The 23143-nt window shown below is 40.4% G+C and overlaps 1 protein-coding gene across 1 annotated transcript in view; it reads right to left on the bottom strand.

Moving 5' to 3' along the window:
- Positions 1-23143, bottom strand: part of ngfrb (nerve growth factor receptor b) — a 77059-nt gene that overhangs the window by 19272 nt on the left and 34644 nt on the right. Inside the window, exon 4 of the mRNA XM_034193726.1 lies at positions 1771-2011. Coding sequence (XP_034049617.1) covers positions 1771-2011 — 241 coding nt within the window. The remainder of the gene's footprint in view (positions 1-1770; positions 2012-23143) is intronic.

Below are 23143 nucleotides of genomic sequence, written 5' to 3'. Positions count from 1 at the left end.
TCACCCGAACAAGCCTGGTCGGGCGCCAGGATGCGCCCGTTGAGGGGGGGGTCCTGTTGTGTGTGGGCTGCCAGAAGAGGAGGTACTGCTGGCCCACCACCAGTGGGCGCCCTGCCTGAAGTGCGGGCTTCAGGCACGAGAGGGCGCTGCCGCCACGGACACAGCCGGGGGTGACAGCTGTCACTCATTATCTCTTGACAGCTGTCACCCATCTACTCAACATCATCTCACTCCATAAAGACCAGACGTCATCTCCACCTCGTTGCCGAGATATCGTACTTCATTGGAGGTAATATCCTCAGCCATTTGTGTTACTAATAAGCTGTATATTGTGAGTGTTTGCAGGAGTACCGGTCCCTCTTCCTGTGGAGGTTGAGTGAGTGCAGGACGGCACTCTTTTCCTCTGAGGGATCACTGCGGTACTCTGCTACATATTGAGTGAGAGGTGGAGGTGGCATTCCCACCGTTATTGTTACTGGGTGTGCACACACCTACACTTGACTGTCTTTGTTCTCGCCAGCAGTACCAGATCCGACAGTCGGGGACGGTGATCACCTGGGAATTCGGGACTTGGCGGCTCCAGTATTCACCAGGTTCGGAGGCAGCGGAAATCGTGTGGTTCCGGCTCTTCTCAGGACAGACGTCTTCTATCCTCGAGCCTGCCCACACGTCACCTTTGTGATTTGACTGTAATTATATTCTGAGATTGTCTGTATATCGTTGTGCACATTTCACAACATTAAATTGTTACTTTTTGGCTCATCTATTGACCGTTCATTTACGCCCCCTGTTGTGGGTCCGTGTCACTACACTTTCACAACATGATTGGTGGGTTGAATTTCATGTGACATGGATTATTCATACCATTTGCCGTTGTGTTTCATTGATCATGCAATAGTTCTTTTTTAGCGTGCAATTTTGGTGCCCCCCACTTATATTTAGATATTTTATACTTAGTTATTTATATATATATGTGGACATCCAGTGTGTGCAGCAAAGTAAGAATTTCATTGCACAGGGAAACATGTTTCTTTACTGTGCATATGACAATAAAAGCTTTGAATCTTGAATCTTGAATGTGCTATTGCACGCCCCGACCACTGCATGCAATAGCACTACTGAGGGCGGCGTTTAGCTAAACACTGCAGAGTTTGTTTTGCTGGCAGATGACGACTTGAAGGAGTTAACTGGCGGTGCTAATTCTTCTAACACACACAAAAAACAAATCCACTACGCTGTAAGCTATCTGAAGAGGTTTTAGGATGAAGTTAGAATGACAAATGGACAAATTTCTGATGTGATTTTTCACTGGACTGAGGAACTACGCAAAGTCTGGGTTTTTTTTTTCAGTGGACAACATCACAGACTACATCGTGCGATTTTGGACTCCAATTTAAAGTTCTTGTTGGACTATTAAACACCAGTGGAACACCAAAATGTAAGTCCCTTTTCTGTTGTTTATAAATTAATAAAATATCAAATGACAAGGATCTATTTTAGCAGTTATATAAATAAATAATGAATGTTTTTTTTTTTCATTCTTTCAATGGAATGAATATTTAATTCTGTGAAAGTTGGAACATACCATTGAACTCAGCTTTGCCTTGTTGAATGGAACATTCCATCTTTCACCTCATGAAATATTTATACCATTGAACTCATAAACATTCATTATTTGTATAATACATAATTAATAACAATTCACCAATAATGATCTTCCACCTTTAGCTGAGCAGTGAATCTTAATTTTATCATGTTCTTAGGCCTCACCTTTTGAAGATGATGAAGGCCACAAAACCGACCACGACGGCAGCCAGGATGGAGCAGTAGATGGGAATGAGTTTATCATTGAGACCCTGGTAGATCGGCTTACGGGAATCACCATTGGTCGTGGTGGTGAGACTGTCCGTAGGCCCGTCTGGTGGGAAGATGTCTGTTACAAAGTCGTCATGAGACGGAATGGAGACATCAATAAAACCAGTGGAAGAAAATGAAGGGTCTGGAGTTGGGACTGCAAAATAGGATGGAGACAACATGAAGGTAATGAATACGTGACACTGGCTCTTGGTGAAAATCAGTCATGGCCAGTCCAATGAAAAGCTCTGTTTTAAAAACTCAGAAGTTTTTCTTCTGACAGTAGCAGAACTCAAGAACTCATCAGCACTAAGACATGTTGGACCCCAAGGACAGACAAAAGGAGCTGTGAAAAATTTCCAAATGGATCCATTAACACAAATTCAGACAGAACATCCATCCTGACTTTTGCCTTCCTCCAGTCTGATCTTCTTTACCAAAGCCTGCCTAACCACGAATACCCCTCACGCTGGAAACGGACACACACCATTACATCCCGCAATGCTTGGTCCTTTTCCCTCGTCCCCAGTGTGCCATTAAGAGCAAATTTCTCCATCATGTCCTCCCCACTTTCCTCAATCATTAATGCCCAGGAAGACGTGCTCTCTCCTGAAACATATTCTTGCCTGTCATTTACTTAAAGTTGCTCACATCAACAACAGGAAACCATCCTGTTTGGTTTTCGAGGGCTCTAAATACCTCAGGAGAGGCAGCTATTTTTCATTAATGAGGCCAAAACATTTTAAATGAGACGGATGCACAGGCTTTTAGCTGAAAGAAAGCAAATGATGGAAATATTTTGTGACAGCAGGACCGATACCACCAGTATGTTGGAGTTTTTATCTAGATACCACACTTGCAACCCAAATTGTCCTACTATATGCTGTTTTAGATACGGTTGCCTGCAGTATTTGGAAAGTTGAATATTCACCAGTGTTTTTGTTTTTTTCAGACTGCTAATTGGGGTCAGTGAGGACGTCATTTAAAGGTGCCAGAAAATGCATTTTAAACGTTAATATAGCAGTAAACAACTGTGTTCTCTGTGTGTGTGTGTGTGTGTGTGTGTGTGTGTGTGTGTGTGTGTGTGTGTGTGTGTGTGTGTGTGTGTGTGTGTGTGTGTGTGTGTGTGTGTGTGTGTGTGTGTGTGTGTGTGTGTGTGTGTGTGTGCTTGTGTGTGTGCTTGTGGTAATCCCAGCTTTTTTGGTACGTGTGTACAGAGCAGGACTGCCTGCGCATGCATACGAGCCCCACCGTGTGAAAATGTTACCCATCCCCACATTTACAAAGTGACAGTAGTTAGTTACTCCACACATAACACTATCCATTCAAGATTTGGTCAGTAGTGACTCTCCAGAAATGCATCCCCAGAAGAAACCCCATCCAGAGGCTAAAAAGGCATCTGACCAAGCACATGGTAGGACTAGAATCAAGAAAAGTCTGGCTTTTTCCAGATGGGGAGCCTTCTAGCTGCTAAAGGGCGCCAACTGGTGTTCCTTCTCCTCGATGCATAGGAAGCAAGGGGAGGATGGAGAGTCAAGGTCAACAGAAGATGGTGTTTTGGTTCTGAGATGCTGGTGATAGTGTGACATCTTGTGGTACTAAATCATCTACAGTGCCCTCCAAAAGTATTGGGCTACTTCGTATTTCACCCATTTTAATTTGTTTTTGCCATGTCAAATACAAAAAGTAAATCAGGCTTCTCAATATGAAAAATTCCTAAAATGATCTTCCTTAAACTCAAATGCAAAGCAAATCTGTACAACTTGATGTAAATTAATTAAAAATATAAAAGTCAAGATGATGGGTGCCTGGGCGCCTCCCTAGGGAGGTGTTCCAGGCATGTCCATCTGGGAAGAGACCCCGGGGAAGACCCAGGACTAGGTGGAGAGATTATATCTCCACACTGGCCTGGGAACGCCTCGGGATCCCCCAGTGAGAGGTGGTCAATGAGGTCCGGGAAAGGGAAGTCTGGGGTCCCCTGCTGCAGCTGTTGCCCCGCGACCCGAACCTGGAAAAGCGGTTGAAGATGAGATGAGAAGATGATGGATTGCCTAAGTAATGGGCACTAGTCCGGTTCAAAATGTAAAATGTTACAAAATCTTTTGGGCCACGTATTGTTATTGTTCCACTAATAAAATAAAAAATCTGTGCTAAATTTTATTGTAATTGGACATTGTTTCCCCAAACAAGCAATGTAGTAATCCAGTAATTCCAGTAATGTTCTCCTCTGGGTGACCAATCAACCACCACTTTTTACGATTAGAATCCATCACATGTACCTATAAAAGAAAATAATGGCATCAGAGTCTTCCCCTGTTAGGGTGACGTTGCCTTGCCAGCGGAGGGAGAGGAAAATGTGTCACTCTGGGGGACCTCTAAATCTTATCTGATTGAGTTCAAATGTGGTCTGCACCTATAAAACCCCAAGTGGAAAAAAAAACAACAATGTGGCCCTACATCTCTCACAACTTTTATTTTTTCACTATATAACATGAACAGCCCTAATGTGCACCTTTGGTATAATACTTGTAAATAATCAGTTTTATTACCAGTTTTCTTCAGACAAGTCAGGGGATGGTTACATGAACATCTAAGTCACTAAATATGTCTTCCTGGACTTTATTTACATCAATTATGAAGAAATACAAACAGTATGGCACTCTATGGTAAATCTGTGTCGAGTAGACAGTTTTCAAAAACTGAGTGACTGTGCAAGAAGGAGAAGAGTGAGGAAAGCCACCAAGACACCCAGACAACAAAACACCTGTATTTAATGCCCCTCTTGTTCACCAGTGAAGTCACTTTGAACTTGTAGCAATATATTGATATAGCACAATGCTAAAATACCCTCGGCTATATGAGCATAAAAATAGGAAACAGAATGTGACCTCTTAAACTAGATCAAGGTTAGCCATCTTTGAACTTGTCCAAGGTCTGTGTCCCCAGAATGCTCCCTGCGAATTTGGAGACCCTGGCAGTAATAGGACTGAGAGTTATGATGAACACAGATGGACAGACAGATGGATGCAAAGCCTTCGCAATACCCGATGGCCATACTTTGGCCTCGGGTAAAAATGAAGCGAAACATGTTCTGCTTAGTTTCTACCTTCCTTCATGATAATAGAAGACAAACATCGGCGATATCATTACCATCACCACTGTGGCTCATCTATCTGTCCCCACCCCGGCTGCTTTTGACATCCCCCAGCACATACTAGAAACCAGACACCATTCACTGACAAAAATCTTTATCCTATGCTACAGACTCCCACCCACTTTACAGTTCATCATTCAGTCCTCTCTCTGTTTGCCCTTTGTTCATTTTTGTCAGGCGTTTCCTTTTTAATCAGTCGGTTTTGGGGTTGTTTGGATTGACTTTTTCTCTTGTTCCCTCTGAACATACCCTCCATTTTCAACACAGCATGAGTCATTTTTTTTCCTGTAACATCCCTCTATCCCATCACTCTATGCATACATTACTCCATCTTCCCTCCCTCAGTTAAAAATCTAAGTGCTGTCACTGAACCACAGTGTGACCTTTTCGTGTATGATGGTCCGTCTAGCCTGGAGTGACCTTCCCCTGCTGAGCTCAGCTTGTTTCCACTTTGCAGTTAGCTCAGTGCTTAACCCAGTAATCACACAGCCAGTCCATAATGTGGAGACATTCTACCAGCACAAAGTTGTATCTTTCTATGCATGTGATTTCCGTTTTATGTTTGGGGTTGCCACAGTGGAGCCACATGTTGATTTGGCACAAGTTTTACGCCAGATGCCCTTCCTGACACAGCTATAGATGCACCTGGAGAATGGGTAATGGGTGAACTTGAACAGAAGTAGTCAAAGTAGTAATAGAAGTAAAACCTATGTTCTGAAGCCAGTATGACACAGGTTACTTCCCCAGCCAAGGCTGGTACCCATTTACAGTTGGGTGAACTGGAACAATGCAGATAAAGTGTCTTGTCCAAGGACACAGACAGGTATGTGATTTTTAATAAACGCATCAAACTGGTTTTTCTATGGATCTGGTGCATTAAAGTTGACCAAATTTTAATCTGTTTGTACTCATTATATGCCTTTTTAATTTGGGGATTGAAAAGATGATGGCATTTATTGTTTTTGAGTTATTACTTTAAACTAGAGGTGATGGACACATTCACTTACAGTGAGGAAAAGAAGTATTTGAACACCCTGCGATTTTGCAAGTTCTCCCACTTAGAAATCATGGAGGGGTCTGAAATTCTCATCTTATGTGCATGTCCACTGTGAGAGACATAATCTAAAAAAAAAAAAAAAATCCGGAAATCACAATGTATGATTTTTTAAAAAATATAATTTATTTGTATGTTACTGCTGCAAATAAGTATTTGAACGCCTGTGAAAATCAATGTTAATATTTTGTACAGTAGCCTTTGTTTGCAATTACAGAGGTCAAACGTATTATTTTCCTCAGTGTATGTGTGTTGTTTGACAAAGTACATACTGAGGCTTTTGTCAGAGTTTAGGAATTAATGTTATTGCAAGTTAATTTAGGAAGGGAATAGGAGGAATATATCTGCAACAAACAAACAATTGGTTTAATTAATTTTAGAATTAATCAATTAATAACATATTTCATAAAACATTAAAACAAATTTCAAAAACACCCTAGCCTGTATCATCGATAGCTACAAAAACAATCCCAGAGTAATTGTTGTCTACTTGGAATGCTTTAAATTTTGAAAATATTTAATTTCTAATATTATAAAACAGCCAAGGAGCAAATTATCATATTTGAGTAGCCTCACTACTTCAAAATGTTGTATTTCGGCTTAAAAGGCATCCTAAAAGATTAATGGATGATTAAAATGTATTATTTTTCAGTGAACTGAGTAGTTGTTACAAGACTAAACACAGGAGTGAATGAGAAGTTGTAAGCATAAAATCATGAGGTGAATTGCATTAAATAAAATGTGCTATAATTATTGTTGTTATAATAAAAAGACAAGCATCCATTTTCCTTTTAACTTGCATTCTTATAAATCTGCATTGTTGCTTTTAAATGTTATTTTAGGACTACTAAAAATTAATTAAAAAAGAATTCAACAATTATGCATGTAGATATAAAAACAGATAAATGGATCTATCTATCCCTTATATCTATATCGGATGCAGTCCATTTATCGGTTGACTCATTCATTGCAGAAATCCTGATATCAGAAATTTCTGGAGAGACTGATGCATCTACTGTTGCGTGTATTTTTTTAAATAAGTGTGCCGTTTGTAAGATGATTCCAGGTCATATCTTTTTGATTATTGTCATTATGTGTGAAATACATGATGTTCTCAAAACAACAGGCTCAGTCATGTGTATACCTTGAATTCCTTACAGTTATGATAAAATATGCTTCTTCTGTCAGTGAAATAACTACACTCGTCCTTGTGGCTTTGCTTGTTGACGAACAACAGAAATCTGGGCACACGTACACGTCTCAACATTAGATGCATAATTACGGAGGAAAACATGTTCTGTCTTCTCGATATTCGCACATGCTGTGAAAATGTGTGTAATTTGACTGGTGTGTGTGTTGAGGGCCACACCTGTGCTGAAGAGGTCTGACCTCATGCAGACTTGTAAACAGGTGTTACTGCAGTTTCAACACCATTTATTTAAAAACTGACTTTTTATCTGAAGACTGGAACTTTGCAGCAACTGTTACCAAAACCTGATATGCCTCCAGTGAATAACATTTCTTCATGATATTGGAAGAAGTGCAGGAACAGCTCCCTGGTTCTACTGACTGTGTCCAACGATGATTCTGATGATTCTGACTTTCTTTCATCTCGGAGTCCCGCCCTTCTTTCTCACACTTTTTCTCCTCGAGGCGTATGACTCGATTCCCACCTTACATGACCCACCTCATTTCTCTTGTCACTGAACACACCCCTGCATGTGCATGCATGTTGGTAAAAATGTATGGGATGCTTGTGCACGCCTATGTGTGTACGTGAGTGTGTCTGCTCTGCGGCAGAATGGGATCAGCACTCGTAGATGTCAGCGCGAGAAACCAGAGAGTGCAGAGGAGTAACTCCATCGCTTTTATCGACCAGGCCACATTCTCAGCATCTGTTCAGTCCCTGCACTTTCCTTTCTGCACCTCTCAGCTCGCATCTCTCTCCCGTTGTTGTTTCATTTTTAATTTTTTTTCATCTCACATGTGATATTATTTTGCACATTATGATCTGGTGTAGGTCCGAGGAGGCTTGTGGTACATTTTGCGCTTTTCATTTTTTTATTTTAAGATCTTTATCTCCTAATTCTCAAAGAAGCAGCAAGTGATAACAAAATGCATGCGCACTTCTGCACAATTATTGCATGCAACTGACATAATTTTTCATTTGTACAATATCTTAAATAAATTATTTTTGTCTGTAAAGAATTCTGAAATGAATTGAATGGTTATATTTTAAAAAAATATTGTCTGCAAAAAAATAATTTGCAAAGATCTGAATGTTATCAGCAAAGAAATGAAAGCTATCATCTGCAAAGAATTACACATAAGTATTACATAATATGAACAGATTATATATTAAGCATGAAATGGTATGGTCTACATTAAGTCACATGTTGTCATCTGCAAAGACGTGAATTGTATTAAATAACTGTCATCTGTACAGAATACAATTTTCTCATCAGCAAAGAAGAAAATGGTATCATCTGCAAAGAAATGAATAGTGGCATTGACCAAAAAAAACTGAATGTTTATATCTGTAAAATATAGTTTATCCTCTGCACGATATGAATGTTACCAGTGATAAAGTGAGTGTTATCATCGACAAAAAATGAAACACATAAATGGTATGTTCTATATGTAATCACTTGTTATCCACAAAGACGTGAACTTTATTAAATAACTGTGAGAATAATAAATAAATAAATAATCGGGAATGTTGGTGACATTTTGGCTTCTTTTTTTTTTCCTTTTCCACATTTGCATCTATCTCATGGTTGCACTTCAGGGTGCTGGAAAGGGGGGTTTGGCCGAACCTCAGTTTGAAGAGGAACAATGCGGGTTCCGTCCTGGCCATGGAACAACTGACCAGCTCTTCAATCTTACAAGGGGCCTGGGAGTATGCCCATCCAGTCTACATGTGTTTTGTGGACTTGGATAAAGCTTATGACTGGGTACCCCGGGCTGAGAGCCTTATCACTGCATTTTGCAGATGATGTGGTCTGGTTGGCTTCATCGGCCTGTGATTGCCACCACTCACTGGGTTGGCTCACAGCCAAGTCTGGAGCAGCTAGGATGAGGATCAGCACCTCTAAATCTGAGGCCATGGTGCTCAGCAGCAAACCGATGGCTTGCCTACTCGGGGTAGGGAACGAGGTCTTGCCCCAAGTGAAGGAGTTCAAGTATCTTGGGGTTTTGTTCACGAGTGAGGGGACAATGGAGCGTGAGATTGGCGCACCCTTACCATACTGTTGTGACGAAAAGGGAGCTGAGCCGAAAGCTCTCAATCTACCAGTCAATCTTCGTTCCTACTCTCACCTATGGTCATGAGGGTCGGATCATGACTGAAAGAACTAGATGGCAGGTAAAAGCGTCCGGAATGGGTTTCCTCAGGAGAGTGGTTGGTGTCTCTCCTAGAGGTGAGATGAGAAGCTCAGTCATTCATGAGGAGCACAGAGTAGAGCCGCTAGTCCTTCGCATTGAAAGGAGCCAGCTGAGGTGGTTTAAGCATCTGGTAAGGATGCCTCCTGGGCACCACCGTAGGGAGGTGCTCTTGGCACGTCCAGCTGGGTGGAAACCCTGGGGAAGACCCAGGACCAGCTGGAGAGGTTATGTCTCCACACTGGCCTGGGAATGCCTCAGGATCCCCCAATCAAAGGTGGCTAACGTTGCCGCTAAAGGGAAGTTTGGGGTCCCCTCCTGGAGCTGTTGCCCCTGTGACTCAATCCCGGATAATCAGTTGAAGATGGGTGAGTGATAATAACAGTAACAGCTACAAAAAGAATTTATGTATTGTCTGCAAAAAAATTGTTCATCATCTGCAGAGATCTGAATGCTATCAGTAAAGAAATGGATGTTATTCTCTACAAAGAATGAAATATATCAAGTAAATATAATAATATTATTATATTAAGTATTACATGAAATTGCATATTGTCATCTACAAAGAAAAATGCAAATTATAGATAGTTGCCAGAAAATAATCTCTCTACAATAAGTGATCTCATGATGTTAAACTTCATGAAATTCCTTCCAAATGCCACAATGTACTAAAGAAGGAGGGTTAACATGGCGCCCAAGTAACACTCGATCACATTAATCCTCACAAGGACAAAACCTCGACTTGTGGCAGTGAATGAAGGGCACGAGCAAAAACGCAAGTGTTGTGGTCACCCTTGGACCTGGAAGGCACATTCGTGCCAAATCACCTCCAAAAATTCAATGTCGAGGGGCAAATTCCAGTGGAATGGCAGGCGACTTCGGGAAACGGAGCTGTTGCCACAAGGAGATGATTCTTGTTTGCCAACAAGGAGAAAGATATAGGACTTCAAGCTTCCTTCTTGATTACAATGCTCGTAGTGTTTGGAGCAGGGAGCAAAAGGGGTCAAAGAGAGAAGGTCAATACTGACCAAAGTCAGAAGAGCTGATATAAGTCAGTAAATGTGCAAAGACGAAGCTGTGGCGTCACAATGTGCAACTGTGTCTTACAGAGACAATGGTTTGTTTTGTTGAGCTGGGGACACGTCACGGTTACTGATGTGGTAATGCTCTGGATGTCGGAAATCAGGAATGTCGGTGACATTTTGGCCTTTTTCATTTTCCACATTTGCATCCTCAGTATCTATGTGATGCTTTTCACCCGCCTGCAGAAACAAACGAATAAAACACTGCTTTTCATATTATCCTTCTTGCACCCATATACCTGTTATCCCTGCGTGTGACTGAAGAATTCAGTACTCTTTGGAACTTGTTAGCAGCGTCTTGCCAGCCTATTTCTGGAGGGCAGCCTGTCGATCATTGAGGTCAACCAAACTCCGGAAGGAAACGACTCCCTCCCTCCCTCCCTCCCTCCTTCTCCCACTCACTTACCAATTTAATAACCAAACACACTTAGCCTCATCACACTCTGCTCCGCCCCCTTCCTGCTTTGTCTTTACCCGACCTTCATCCCGTCATATGCTGACTCAGATCTGGAATGATCAATAGGTCACTGTATTGATTTCTTTCTGTCAGAGTGGAAATGGCGGTACGTGTCTATTTATACAGCTACTGTTGTGCTCCAAATTTGTCAGAATTCTGAGGGGAAAAAATAAAATAGAATAAATTCAGCAACTGTTAATTTGCTACAAAGTTTGACACTGCAGACAAATGTAGGTAATGCAGTCAAAAGAAGATTTATGCTTTGACCGGTGCGACCAGATCTCCGTAGAGAATCAAACCCAAAGAAAGCCACTTGGCTCTCAGGAAGAAGCCCAAAATTGCTCAGTATTTCAAATAAATTATGTTATTGCATACTTTTCTTTTAAATAGAAATGATAGAATCAGAAAACTCATAATGTAGGCTGGTGTGTGAGTGACTGTAGATGGGGGCATTTGTCAACTTGGATGGAGCTTTGTCATTAATTAGGTATATTTTTAAAAAGCCCTTTTTGGGAAAGCCCCAAAAAAGCACAATCCCACTGTCGGATGTCTACTATAACTGATTTTTCAGGAGCTAGTCCGAAGTCACATAGACAACACTAACTATAGCCTCCTTTTTGATCACCCCGGTGTGAAATACAGTGGGATATAGTGATCAGCATGTCTGTCCGTCCATTTTTGCTTGTTAGTGTGATATCTCAAGAACCAGTTGACCAATTTCATTCCAATTTAGCATAATGGTGTACTTGGGTGATCCCCCGACAGCAGTCGATTATGGTGACTTTGGGGTCAAATTCAGTATCACAGCGAGATATTCAAGATATTGTCATTCATTGCCACCCTTGTTAGTGTGATATCTCAAGAATCAGCTGACCAATTTCATTCAAATTTAGCATAAGGGTGTACTTTGTTGATCCCCCGACACCAGTTGATTATGTTGACCTTGGGGTCAAATTCAGGATCACAGTGAGATATTGAAGATATTGTCATTGCCACCCTTGTTAGTGTGATATCTCAAGAATCAGTTGACCAATTTCATTTAAATTTAGCATAAGGGTGTACTTGGGTGATCCCCCGACACCAGTCAATTATGGTGACCTTGGGGTCAATTTCAAGGTCACAGTGAGATATTCAAGATATTGTCATTGCCACCCTTGTTAGTGTGATATCTCAAAAACCAGTTGACCAATTTCATTCATATTTTGCACAAGAGTGTACTTGGGTGATCCCTGACACTCTGTATTACTGATTTTTTTTTTGTGGGGACTGGGGGGATATGTCATCTCCTGATGACTCTGATTTTTTTTTCCAGATTTTACTTATTTCAAAGTTTATATCATATTTCTTTATATGAACAGCAAGTATCTTTATTCAGCTGTCTTGTCTCATAAATCCATCAAATTTGTGCACCATTGTTCTCTCTGCAGTGCCTCACATTGAGTTGTGCTTCCACTGTTGAGAGAAAAGTGTTTTGTCAGACTTTTGTAAATGTAATTAGAATTAACCCTTGTGTCAATCCTAACATAATAGCAATAAATTAGAGAAACACCAATCCTTCACAGTAAGCTAATTGCTGGTTCAATCCCCGGCTGGAACTGCCCCTGGGGGTCTGCCTCCTGCTCACCCAACAGTAAACCTGATTGATACCTAATTGATTTCAGTTGGGAAGCTATAAAGTAATGAAGAAAGGAACTGGTCATGCTGCCGCTCAGTGCCGTGACCCAGGATGTGTGCTACTCCAACTGGTGTACACTTTCTAACTTTGTTCACTTTGCATTTACAAGCTGTTATCAAATCATTGTTTTATTCTTGTTGTCTGTCAGTACTTCTGTCTTTGATGCACTGAAAATTAGTGTTGTACTGAAACACAGTATGATGTCAATGATGCCAAAGAGAAGACAGTGACAAAAGGAATATTTTACCAGCTGAGAATCCTGTTGGGACTAGTCTGTGGAAGTTGGGTAAGTCAGTACTCAGGACCTAGTTCTGTGGTGAAAATGCACCTCCAGGTCAGGTACGGAGAGTGTGTCATGCGTCGCTGTGTCCTGGATGGCAATTACCCAGGCAGACGTCTGGTCCCCAGCCACTGAAAGTAAGCATCTATCTGTCCCAGCCAGGTGATATGTAGATGTCCCCTTGCCCTTGGCTTTTTCCTGTTGCTTGGGTCCTCAACACTGAGGCACCCGTGTGCCGTATCATGCCCAGAGTAGTGCACCACCTTGCACATTGTTCTCTTACAATACAAGTACACCTCATCTGAGTGTCTCTGAGTAACTACCTGTTTGACAAAGTCATTCCAATGGTACCCAAGGGTCCTTCAAACAGACCTAGTACCAAGGAGATCCGGTCATCATGTTAGCTCACTGGCTAGCATCTAAATCTCACAACTGTACAATGAGGTAGGAAGCACCAGGACCCTGAAGACTTGAACCTTTATCCCCCTGCAAAAATATTTGCATCATCAAACTCCTGTTTTGACAGAACTTGTATGTCCATAAGCTCCTCCCATATGTCTCTTGATTTCACAAACAGAGGACCGAGATAACTGATTATCTCTACAAGTTCAACACTTTGGCCGCTTGCAGATACACTTCTGATGGTCAAATCCAGAAAGGCATTGAAAGCTTCCATCTTAGGCTTGATCCAGGACAATCACAAACCCAGACAGTCTGACAGCAGTGTGACACGAAGGGGACTTGATGTATTGTCACTATTATACTGCAATCAATGGAGTGAAAATGAAGAGTTCAGATGCAAAACCCAGTATCTCCAAAACCATAAATTTTAAGTTGACACCAACATGTACTTGGCTGTCAAGGGGACCATCAGTGTGCAAAATATGAAAGAATTTGAACAAACTGTTTTCATTTTATTGATGAAAGTCTGTGCATTTCCAAATATGGTTTCCTTTAAATCTCCATTTTCAACTGCATTAAAATACTTACTGGGTATTGCATCTGAACTCTTCAAATGATCATCGACATAGAGATGCACAAAATACTCAAAGTACAACAAATATGTTGTTTTAAGTAAGTTGCACATATTTATCGATATGGAATGAAATGAAATGAAAATGGCACCATATCAAAGAAGATGGAGCAACTGTCTGCAAATATGAGGGTCAGTGCTTCAATCCAAGAACCAAGCCAAGACCCTTTCTAACAAACTTTAATCTTGTTCTTTCAACCTCTTTAGTAAAAAAAAGACCCCGTAACACTCTGTCAGCATGACTGGCCACTCCTTTGGTAAGGAGTTTCCCAATGCTGTCGTTCTTTCTCTGAATTCAACAGACTTTAACATGTAACCAGTCCTGTTATTAGCCTGATTATACACCAGTATCCTTTGTAAAGCAAACTCCTCCTTCTGTGAAAGTGTTTAATTACAGTATCATCACCTCCACTGGGTAATTTATGCTAAACGTAACATTTAAAGCCAGTTTCCGAGAAATATGTTCTCTTCCCTTGGTGTTGTTGTGACCCCTAAAAGGATTGAAAGGATTATGACATGTTGTTGGGTTCACAACCCCTGAAGAAACCCATACTGTTTCCCCACAGATATTCCCCCCTCCACATACAAGCTTCCCATGACCTGCGACCTTTCAGCCTTGCTCGGCAACTCTGAGAAAAGTAGAAGTCATATTGCCCATCTTTAGATAAGCATCTAGCCTTCAGCCTGTCGACTTTAGCAGGTCTAGCCTGCCAAAATCACTTTCGTCATCGAGAGTGACTTTTATTTCCCCCCCTCCTAAGATAGAAAACAAACCCCTAATCCCTTTGGTGGTGTTGGAGGAAATTGGATTTTCACTCATCAGCTGATTTTTATAGGCACATAACGGGTGCTAAATTGTTGCAAGGGAACATTCACTAAAGGTCTAAACCCTTACATAAAACTGCCACAGTAGCAGGCGGAAACTCAGCTTTTATACCCTACAGCCTTATCAAAACTGATGCTCTGTTCTCCACCTAGGCTACGTCTCAGATGTCTCGGGTTACAACTTGTCCTTACCTCGCTTTGGACCTCTTCATGTTGCTTTTTCCCCCCTCTATTCCTAATCACGGGGCCTGACTGCAAAACAACATAATGGGTATGGACGTCTGGCAGCACAACAGATTTTTAAACAGCGATAACGAGTGTTCCTGGCTAAAAAGATTATATTTCAATATAAAGAGCGCATAACCGAGTTAGAGCGAAGGATAACATATGATGATGAACCCAAAACACAGCAGGCTGAGAGCCATCATGCCCTGGAAAAGCAGCAAATCCTCATTCATCACGGGCTCTGCTCGGTTATCTAAACACTGTTTTACAGTTCATAGTGCAGCAGATTAGAGAATATTTACAGGGGAATCTTTCAAATGGTGATACAAGCACCAAATTCAACACAAATAGTCCTGAGACATTACTCTTTTGAAAAAGCAGACTATCCACTTGATTTTTCAATAGGCAGCCAGGTAGGGGTCAATGAAGAATTACACAGGGATCAAAATTAAAAGATGCTCCAATCATATTGAAAACTATACCATATTATTCGTCCAACCATAAAAATTCCAAAAAGGTATAGTTTGGACTATCTTTGACTGAATGTTATGGGGCAAAAACGGTGACAAAGCTCAATTTCAGTTTGTACGGGAGGCCAAAGTTAAAGTTGCTCCAATTTTGGTAAATAGTGATGCAAATTATTGGTTGAGCAAATAGGATTAATAAATTAAATGGATTTGACCGTGTTGAATGTTTACTGTCCAAAGTAAAGGTCAAACAATGTCAACGTCCATTGGATTCTATGGCATATGACATATGTTACCCTGTAACATGTTAACTAAGTACGACACATGGTGCAAACTGTTCCTTTTTAAAACCCTATTCACTCAACCAATAATTTGCATCACTTTATACCAAAATTGGGGCAACCTTAACTTTGGCTCCCTGTACAAACTGAGATTGACCGTTGGTACCATTTATGCTGTTTTTACCCCATAACTTCATAACATTCAATCAAAGATAGTCCAAACTATACCTTTTTGGTATCTGTATGATCAGATGAATAATGTGGTATACTTTTCAATATGATTGGAGCATTTGTAAATCTTGTCCCCTGTGTAATTCTTCATTGACCCCTACTTGGCCGCCTATTAACAATCAAGTGGATAGTCTGCTTTCTCAAAAGAGTAATGTTTAAAGAATATGTGTGCCAAATTTGGTGTTTGTATCACCATTTGAAAGATTGTTTCAGTTATCTGCTGCACTATCAGTCCGGCCTCTTTAGCTGGAACTGTTGGCGGAGTCCAGCGCCCTCCTCTCTCAGGCCGTGAGACAACTTAAGATGTGTTATAGTGTCTCCTTTTGTGATTACTCAGACGCGTTAAATAGATAATGCCCTTTTCTCCTCCCTTCACAAGTAAGTGGTTTTCTGTAAACAGTCAATACATGTTGTGTCCACTTCTGCTTATCAAATAGCCTTTCCGGCTTGTGGTATTTTCTCTGGTTTGCGCAAGTATTCACTTTGATATCTAAAGTAGCCTTTCAGATGAGTGTGGTGGCCCGTTTTAACAACCCCTTTTCTCAAACTGGATTAGATCCAGGTGCTTCTCGCATTGAATTTCACTTCGCTTGGTGACATGACCTGGATCTTGACCTCTTTTGTAAAACACGTGCACCTGAGACATCACAGCTTTGAAGATTTTAAATATCATTTGGGCGGGTTTTGGAGGGCACACAGAACAAATGTAATTAATTTATTACTTTTGGTACTTTTCTAACAAATGATTTAAAGTGTACATTAAAGATGAAAAAACTTACAAATCTAAATTTAAACCTGGCAGTGTCGACTTCACAACAATGATTACTGGCAGACCTGTTTTTTTTTAAGTTTTTCAATGTGACTTGATTTTAAGATTACATGATCACCGACAGAGAACATCTGCTCCTCTCCTGCATTTCCCAGTGTCTCCTTCTTTTCTATCCAACAATCTTCCAAATTATCCCACTGTTAAAAAAAACTGACTGGTTTATGTGGAATAAAAGTCACCAGCTAGTCCCAAGATAGGATCTTTGGTTGCTAGGGAAGGTCAAAAATGTCACAAAATCTACCAACAAAGTTGCTAAATTGACAGCAATGAGACAGACAGGATGTAATTCAGAATAAGCATCAATCAAATTTGTCTCAGCAGCTTTCGGTGACCTTTGTTGTTCAGAAATATGCCATTCCTGCACAACAAAGATGTAACGCAAGATAGGCCAACTGAATATTTTGCATATTGGATTTTTTTTGTAATTATGTCCTAATGTAATCCCTTTATAATCACCAATATTTGAACTATTAATGGTAATTTAATTATATATTTTTCTCAGTAACAGATTATAGTTGGATTTATTTTGTAATTTAATTTGATTTAATTAATCTTCTGATTGTCCTTCATGATATGGTCTCGAGTCAAATTAGTGAGGTTTCTTTTTGCACTTGGTAGTCCTTTATGATTGTGGGTTTTAGACCTTTTTTGCTGTTTGTTTATATGTTGTTATGCGTGTTATAGGCTATACTTCTTTGTATTCTCTGTTTGCAAGTGTCTCAATCTGCAAGACATCATTTTGAATTGGTGCTAGTGTACCCTTTTTTGTATTTGTCAGCATTTTCTGCATTTGCCAGTGCTGATTCCATTTGTAAGCATTATGGTCTCTCTAATGTTGAAGTCCAACATGTGTTGGACTTCATTTACATCATTACATTTACTCATTTTGCAGAAGCAACTTATAAGTGCAGAACAAACAAGCTGAAGTCGGGTCTCCAAGAGCTCCTAGAACAGGGGTTTTTAAAGTGTGGGAGAGTGATCTCTGTGTGTTTTTAAATGTCTTTGACATAACTTTTAACTGGTTCAAAATGCTGCTGCCAGACTTCTGACACAAAACAGAATGTTTGACCACATTACACCTGTTCTGGCATCCCTTCACTGGCTTCCCGTCTCTTTGAGATTGGATTTTAAAGTGTTATTATTGGCCTATAAAATTGTTCATGGACTGGCACCCCCCTACCTGGCTGGCCTGGTTGAGCCCTATGTACCGGCTCAGGCCCTGCGTTCACAGGGTGCAGGCCTCCTGTGCGTCCCTAGGGTGAATAAAAAGTCAGCGGGTTACAGAGGCTTTTCCCACTGCGCCCCAGCTCTGTGGAATGATCTGCCTACGCAGATCCGACAATCAGACTCTGTGGAGACTTTTAAGGCTAGATTGAAGACACACTTTTTCCCCCTGTTTTATCATTAGCATTTTATACAATTGTGTGTCTTCTTTTATTACTTTTATTTATTTTATTCTTTTTACTTATTTATGTTTTTTTATTTTTTATTGTGTTTTTAATCTTCATTTCATTTTATTCTGCATTTTAAATGTTTGTGAAGCACCTTGAGGTGACTTGTGATTTTGCGCTATATACATTAATACATTTCATTTGATTTGAAAACTAACACATTTTAACATAAATAATATTACTTCAACTTTTATACATATTTAGTCTCTCATCTAGTCTCACCTCTTGTCCTATATGATTGAGTTGAGCTGTGTGAGGACCCCGTAGTTACTCTGTAAGCAAGCATTACTGACTTAAATTTAATTTAAGCTGATATCTGTAGCCAATGGAGGCCAAAGAGCAGTGGGGTAACGTGAGCTTCTGACTGAATACCATTCTGGACCATCTGTAAGGGTTTCACACCACATGCTGAGAGTCCCAAGGGAAGGACATGTCAGTAGTCGAGGCTTTATCACTCAGTCATTAAGAAGAACCGTTATTAGTAGAGCAGCTTGAATCTTCGACTGGACTGGGCAACCCAGTCCAGTCGAAGATTCAAGCTTCTCTACTATGGAAACCACCTGGACAACTGAGAGCCTACACAGAAACAAGAACCGTTATTGTCATTGTACATTATCTACAATGTTAGTCCTCTTCATTTAACCCACAGCAATGAACTTGCATTTTTCCTGAACATATTTTAAATTCTGTACTGAAAAATCATATAAGTCCTATAAAGGCCATGAGGCCTATTGGTGCCGGTGCTTATTCCCAACTTACACAGCATGAGGTGTATGAGAGTCTAAGACTCCCCCTGGACAGAACACAACCAAGAATGGTGCCCATTGTCAAGTGGCTGAACTTGGACAATGCAGATGAAGTAGAGGAGGAGTAACAGGAAAACAGAGAACAGGAAGGAGAGGAACAGTAGTAGCCAGTAAACCAGTATTGATCATATGTCTGGTATTTGGTCTAGGGGAGAGTAGAGGAGGTAAAGGTCTAGTGGTTAAGGCGTTGGGCTTGAGACCAGAAGATCCTCGGTTCAAATTTCAGCCTGACTGGAAAATCACTAAGGGCCCTTGGGCAAGGTCTTTAATCCCCTATTGCTCCCAGTGTGTAGTGAGCGCGTTGTATGTCAGTACCCTCACATCGGGGTGAATGTGAGGCATTATTTGTAAAGCGCTTTGAACGTCTGATGCAGATGGAAAAGCGCTATATAAATGCAGTCCATTTATTTACATTTGTGTATTTTTATTTGTATTTGCAAGCTGTTTTTCTTCTTTATTTTCACTTTTGATACTCTGTGCTTCTTACCCTGTGTGCTGCTATGCAATGCTGCTGGAACCTCAATTTCCCTGAGGGAATCTTCCCAAGGGATCAATAAAGTTCTATCTAATCTAATTTAATCTTGTCCAAAGACCCAAATAGGTAGTGTGACTGTGAATCCAACCCAAGTCTACATATTGGTAGCCCAACTCCCTATCCCACTATCTCTATCTCTACCTATCTGTACCTGCTCTGCACTTAAAAACATAGAAATCTAGTTCACAAAAGGCTCAAGAAGACCAAAGCACAAATCTGAGGCCTTGATCTTGGAAAACATACAAGTCTAGTTGTAAAAATAGATGAAACACAAACATACTTTTACTACACTCTATTTTATTTTTTTACTAGCTTCAAATCGCCCCACGGAAATAACTGAAAGGCCAAAACGGATCATGGGAAGAGACACAAAAGCCTCCCTTCAACCAGAAACTCCCTCTGACTTTACCACTGTGATAACAACATCCATCCAACGGCTACCGCTACAGACTGCTAAACAGACTCTTTTTATTGTCACCTCACAAAAGCGTTGATTTAATCTGTGAGGCATCAGGTCAATGGAAAGAGCACTGACTGCAGTCATAAGGAATTCAAGATTTGGAGTGTGATACCCACAGGGTGCAACAGTATAAAAGAAATTCAGTCCCGCTCAGAGATATGACCTTCTAAATCCTCCAGATATAAAAAGTGCTGTCTTTGTATTTTGTGATGGGATGTATCTGTGCAGACAAAGAAATGAGTTTTGGTATGGCACTTAGGTCAGCAGGCCAACAATGTGTGGCATTGCACGGAGAAGGTTCGATTATGACTGATAATGGAGATTCACATAGCGTTGGACACAGACATGCTCAAACCCATTTTTGAGCATCTCTGTATTCAACGCTATTATTACATCATACTCCATCAATCAACTTTACGGGCTACACAGACATTCGTAATGAGTTTCTGTAGCGTTTAAATAGTGCTTTCTTAAATTAATGACCCTGACAAGGGGATAATAAATTTTAAATAACTCCTCTCTTTCGTTTATCTCTCGTTGCACATTTCACCACTCACACGGCCATTTCAACCTAAGTTTCATTCGAGATAGGTGTCCAAAATCATGTTGTTGGATATATCTAAATTGAAAATGAATAAATAAATAAATAAATAAAATTGGCTGAACTGACAATGAAAAACAAACATTACCAGTAATGTTGTTATGAAAAAAGTTACTCTTATCCTGAATAATCTACAGATGCTGCTATCAATAGTTCTTTCACAGAAAGTAAGTATTTTTCACGATTTATGCAAATTATAAAAGCCTAGAGAACATATTTCCACAAATGTCAAATCAAATCAAATCAAATCAATTTTATTTATATAGCGCCAAATCACAACAAACAGTTGCCCCAAGGCGCTTTATATTGTAAGGCAAAGCCATACAATAATTACGGAAAAACCCCAACGGTCAAAACGACCCCCTGTGAGCAAGCACTTGGCGACAGTGGGAAAGAAAAACTCCCTTTTAACAGGAAGAAACCTCCAGCAGAACCAGGCTCAGGGAGGGGCAGTCTTCTGCTGGGACTGGTTGGGGCTGAGGGAGAGAATCAGGAAAAAGACATGCTGTGGAGGGGAGCAGAGATCAATCACTAATGATTAAATGCAGAGTGGTGCATACAGAGCAAAAAGAGAAAGAAACACTCAGTGCATCATGGGAACCCCCCAGCAGTCTAAGTCTATAGCAGCATAAATAAGGGATGGTTTAGGGTCACCTGATCCAGCCCTAACTATAAGCTTTAGCAAAAAGGAAAGTTTTAAGCCTAATCTTAAAAGTAGAGAGGGTGTCTGTCTCCCTGATCCGAATTGGGAGCTGGTTCCAGAGAAGAGGAGCCTGAAATCTGAAGGCTCTGCCTCCCATTCTACTCTTAAAAACCCTAGGAACTACAAGTAAGCCTGCAGTCTGAGAGCGAAGCGCTCTATTGGGGTGATATGGTACTATGAGGTCCCTAAGATAAGATGGGACCTGATTATTCAAAACCTTATAAGTAAGAAGAAGAATTTTAAATTCTATTCTAGAATTAACAGGAAGCCAATGAAGAGAGGCCAATATGGGTGAAATATGCTCTCTCCTTCTAGTCCCTGTCAGTACTCTAGCTGCAGCATTTTGAATTAACTGAAGGCTTTTCAGGGAACTTTTAGGACAACCTGATAATAATGAATTACAGTAGTCCAGCCTAGAGGAAATAAATGCATGAATTAGTTTTTCAGCATCACTCTGAGACAAGACCTTTCTAATTTTAGAGATATTGCGCAAATGCAAAAAAGCAGTCCTACATATTTGTTTAATATGTGCATTGAATGACATATCCTGATCAAAAATGACTCCAAGATTTCTCACAGTATTACTAGAGGTCAGGGTAATGCCATCCAGAGTAGGGATCTGGTTAGACACCATGTTTCTAAGATTTGTGGGGCCAAGTACAATAACTTCAGTTTTATCTGAGTTTAAGAGCAGGAAATTAGAGGTCATCCATGTCTTTATGTCTGTAAGACAATCCTGCAGTTTAGCTAATCGGTGTGTGTCCTCTGGCTTCATGGATAGATAAAGCTGGGTATCATCTGCGTAACAATGAAAATTTAAGCAATGCTGTCTAATAATACTGCTAAATATGATTCAAACCACCGCAGCGCAGTGCCTTTAATACCTATAGCATGCTCTAATCTCTGTAATAAAATTTTATGGTCAACAGTATCAAAAACAGCACTAAGGTCTAACAGAACAAGTACATCGATGAGTCCACTGTCTGAGGCCATAAGAAGATCATTTGTAACATTCACTAATGCTGTTTCTGTACTATGATGAATTCTAAAACCTGACTGAAACTCTTCAAATAGACCATTCCTCTGCAGATGATCAGTTAGCTGTTTTACAACTACCCTTTCAAGAATTTTTGAGAGAAAAGGAAGGTTGGAGATTGGCCTATAATTAGCTAAGATAGCTGGGTCAAGTGATGGCTTTTTAAGTAATGGTTTAATTACTGCCACCTTAAAAGCCTGTGGTACATAGCCAACTAATAAAGATAGATTGATCATATTTAAGACCAAAGCATTAATTAATGGTAGGGCTTCCTTGAGCAGCCTGGTAGGAATGGGGTCTAATAGACATGTTGATGGTTTGGAGGAAGTAACTAATGAAAGTAACTCAGACAGAACAATCGGAGAGAAAGAGTCTAACCAAATACCGGCATCACTGAAAGCAGCCAAAGAGAACGATATGTCTTTGGGATGGTTATGAGTAATTTTTTCTCTAATAGTTAAAATTTTATTAGCAAAGAAAGTCATGAAGTCATTACTAGTTAAAGTTAAAGGAATACTTGGCTCAATAGAGCTCTGACTCTTTGTCAGCCTGGCTACAGTGCTGAAAAGAAACCTGGGGTTGTTCTTATTTTCTTCAATGAGTGATGAGTAGTAAGATGTCCTAGCTTTACAGAGGGCTTTTTAATAGAGCAACAGACTCTTTTTCCAGGCTAAGTGAAGATCTTCTAAATTAGTGAGATGCCATTTCCTCTCCAACGTACGG

The sequence above is a fragment of the Thalassophryne amazonica genome, chromosome 18 (assembly GCF_902500255.1).
Source record: "Thalassophryne amazonica chromosome 18, fThaAma1.1, whole genome shotgun sequence".
NCBI classification, from domain to species: Eukaryota; Metazoa; Chordata; class Actinopteri; order Batrachoidiformes; family Batrachoididae; genus Thalassophryne; species Thalassophryne amazonica.
This window is presented reverse-complemented; position numbering and strand designations above follow the sequence as displayed.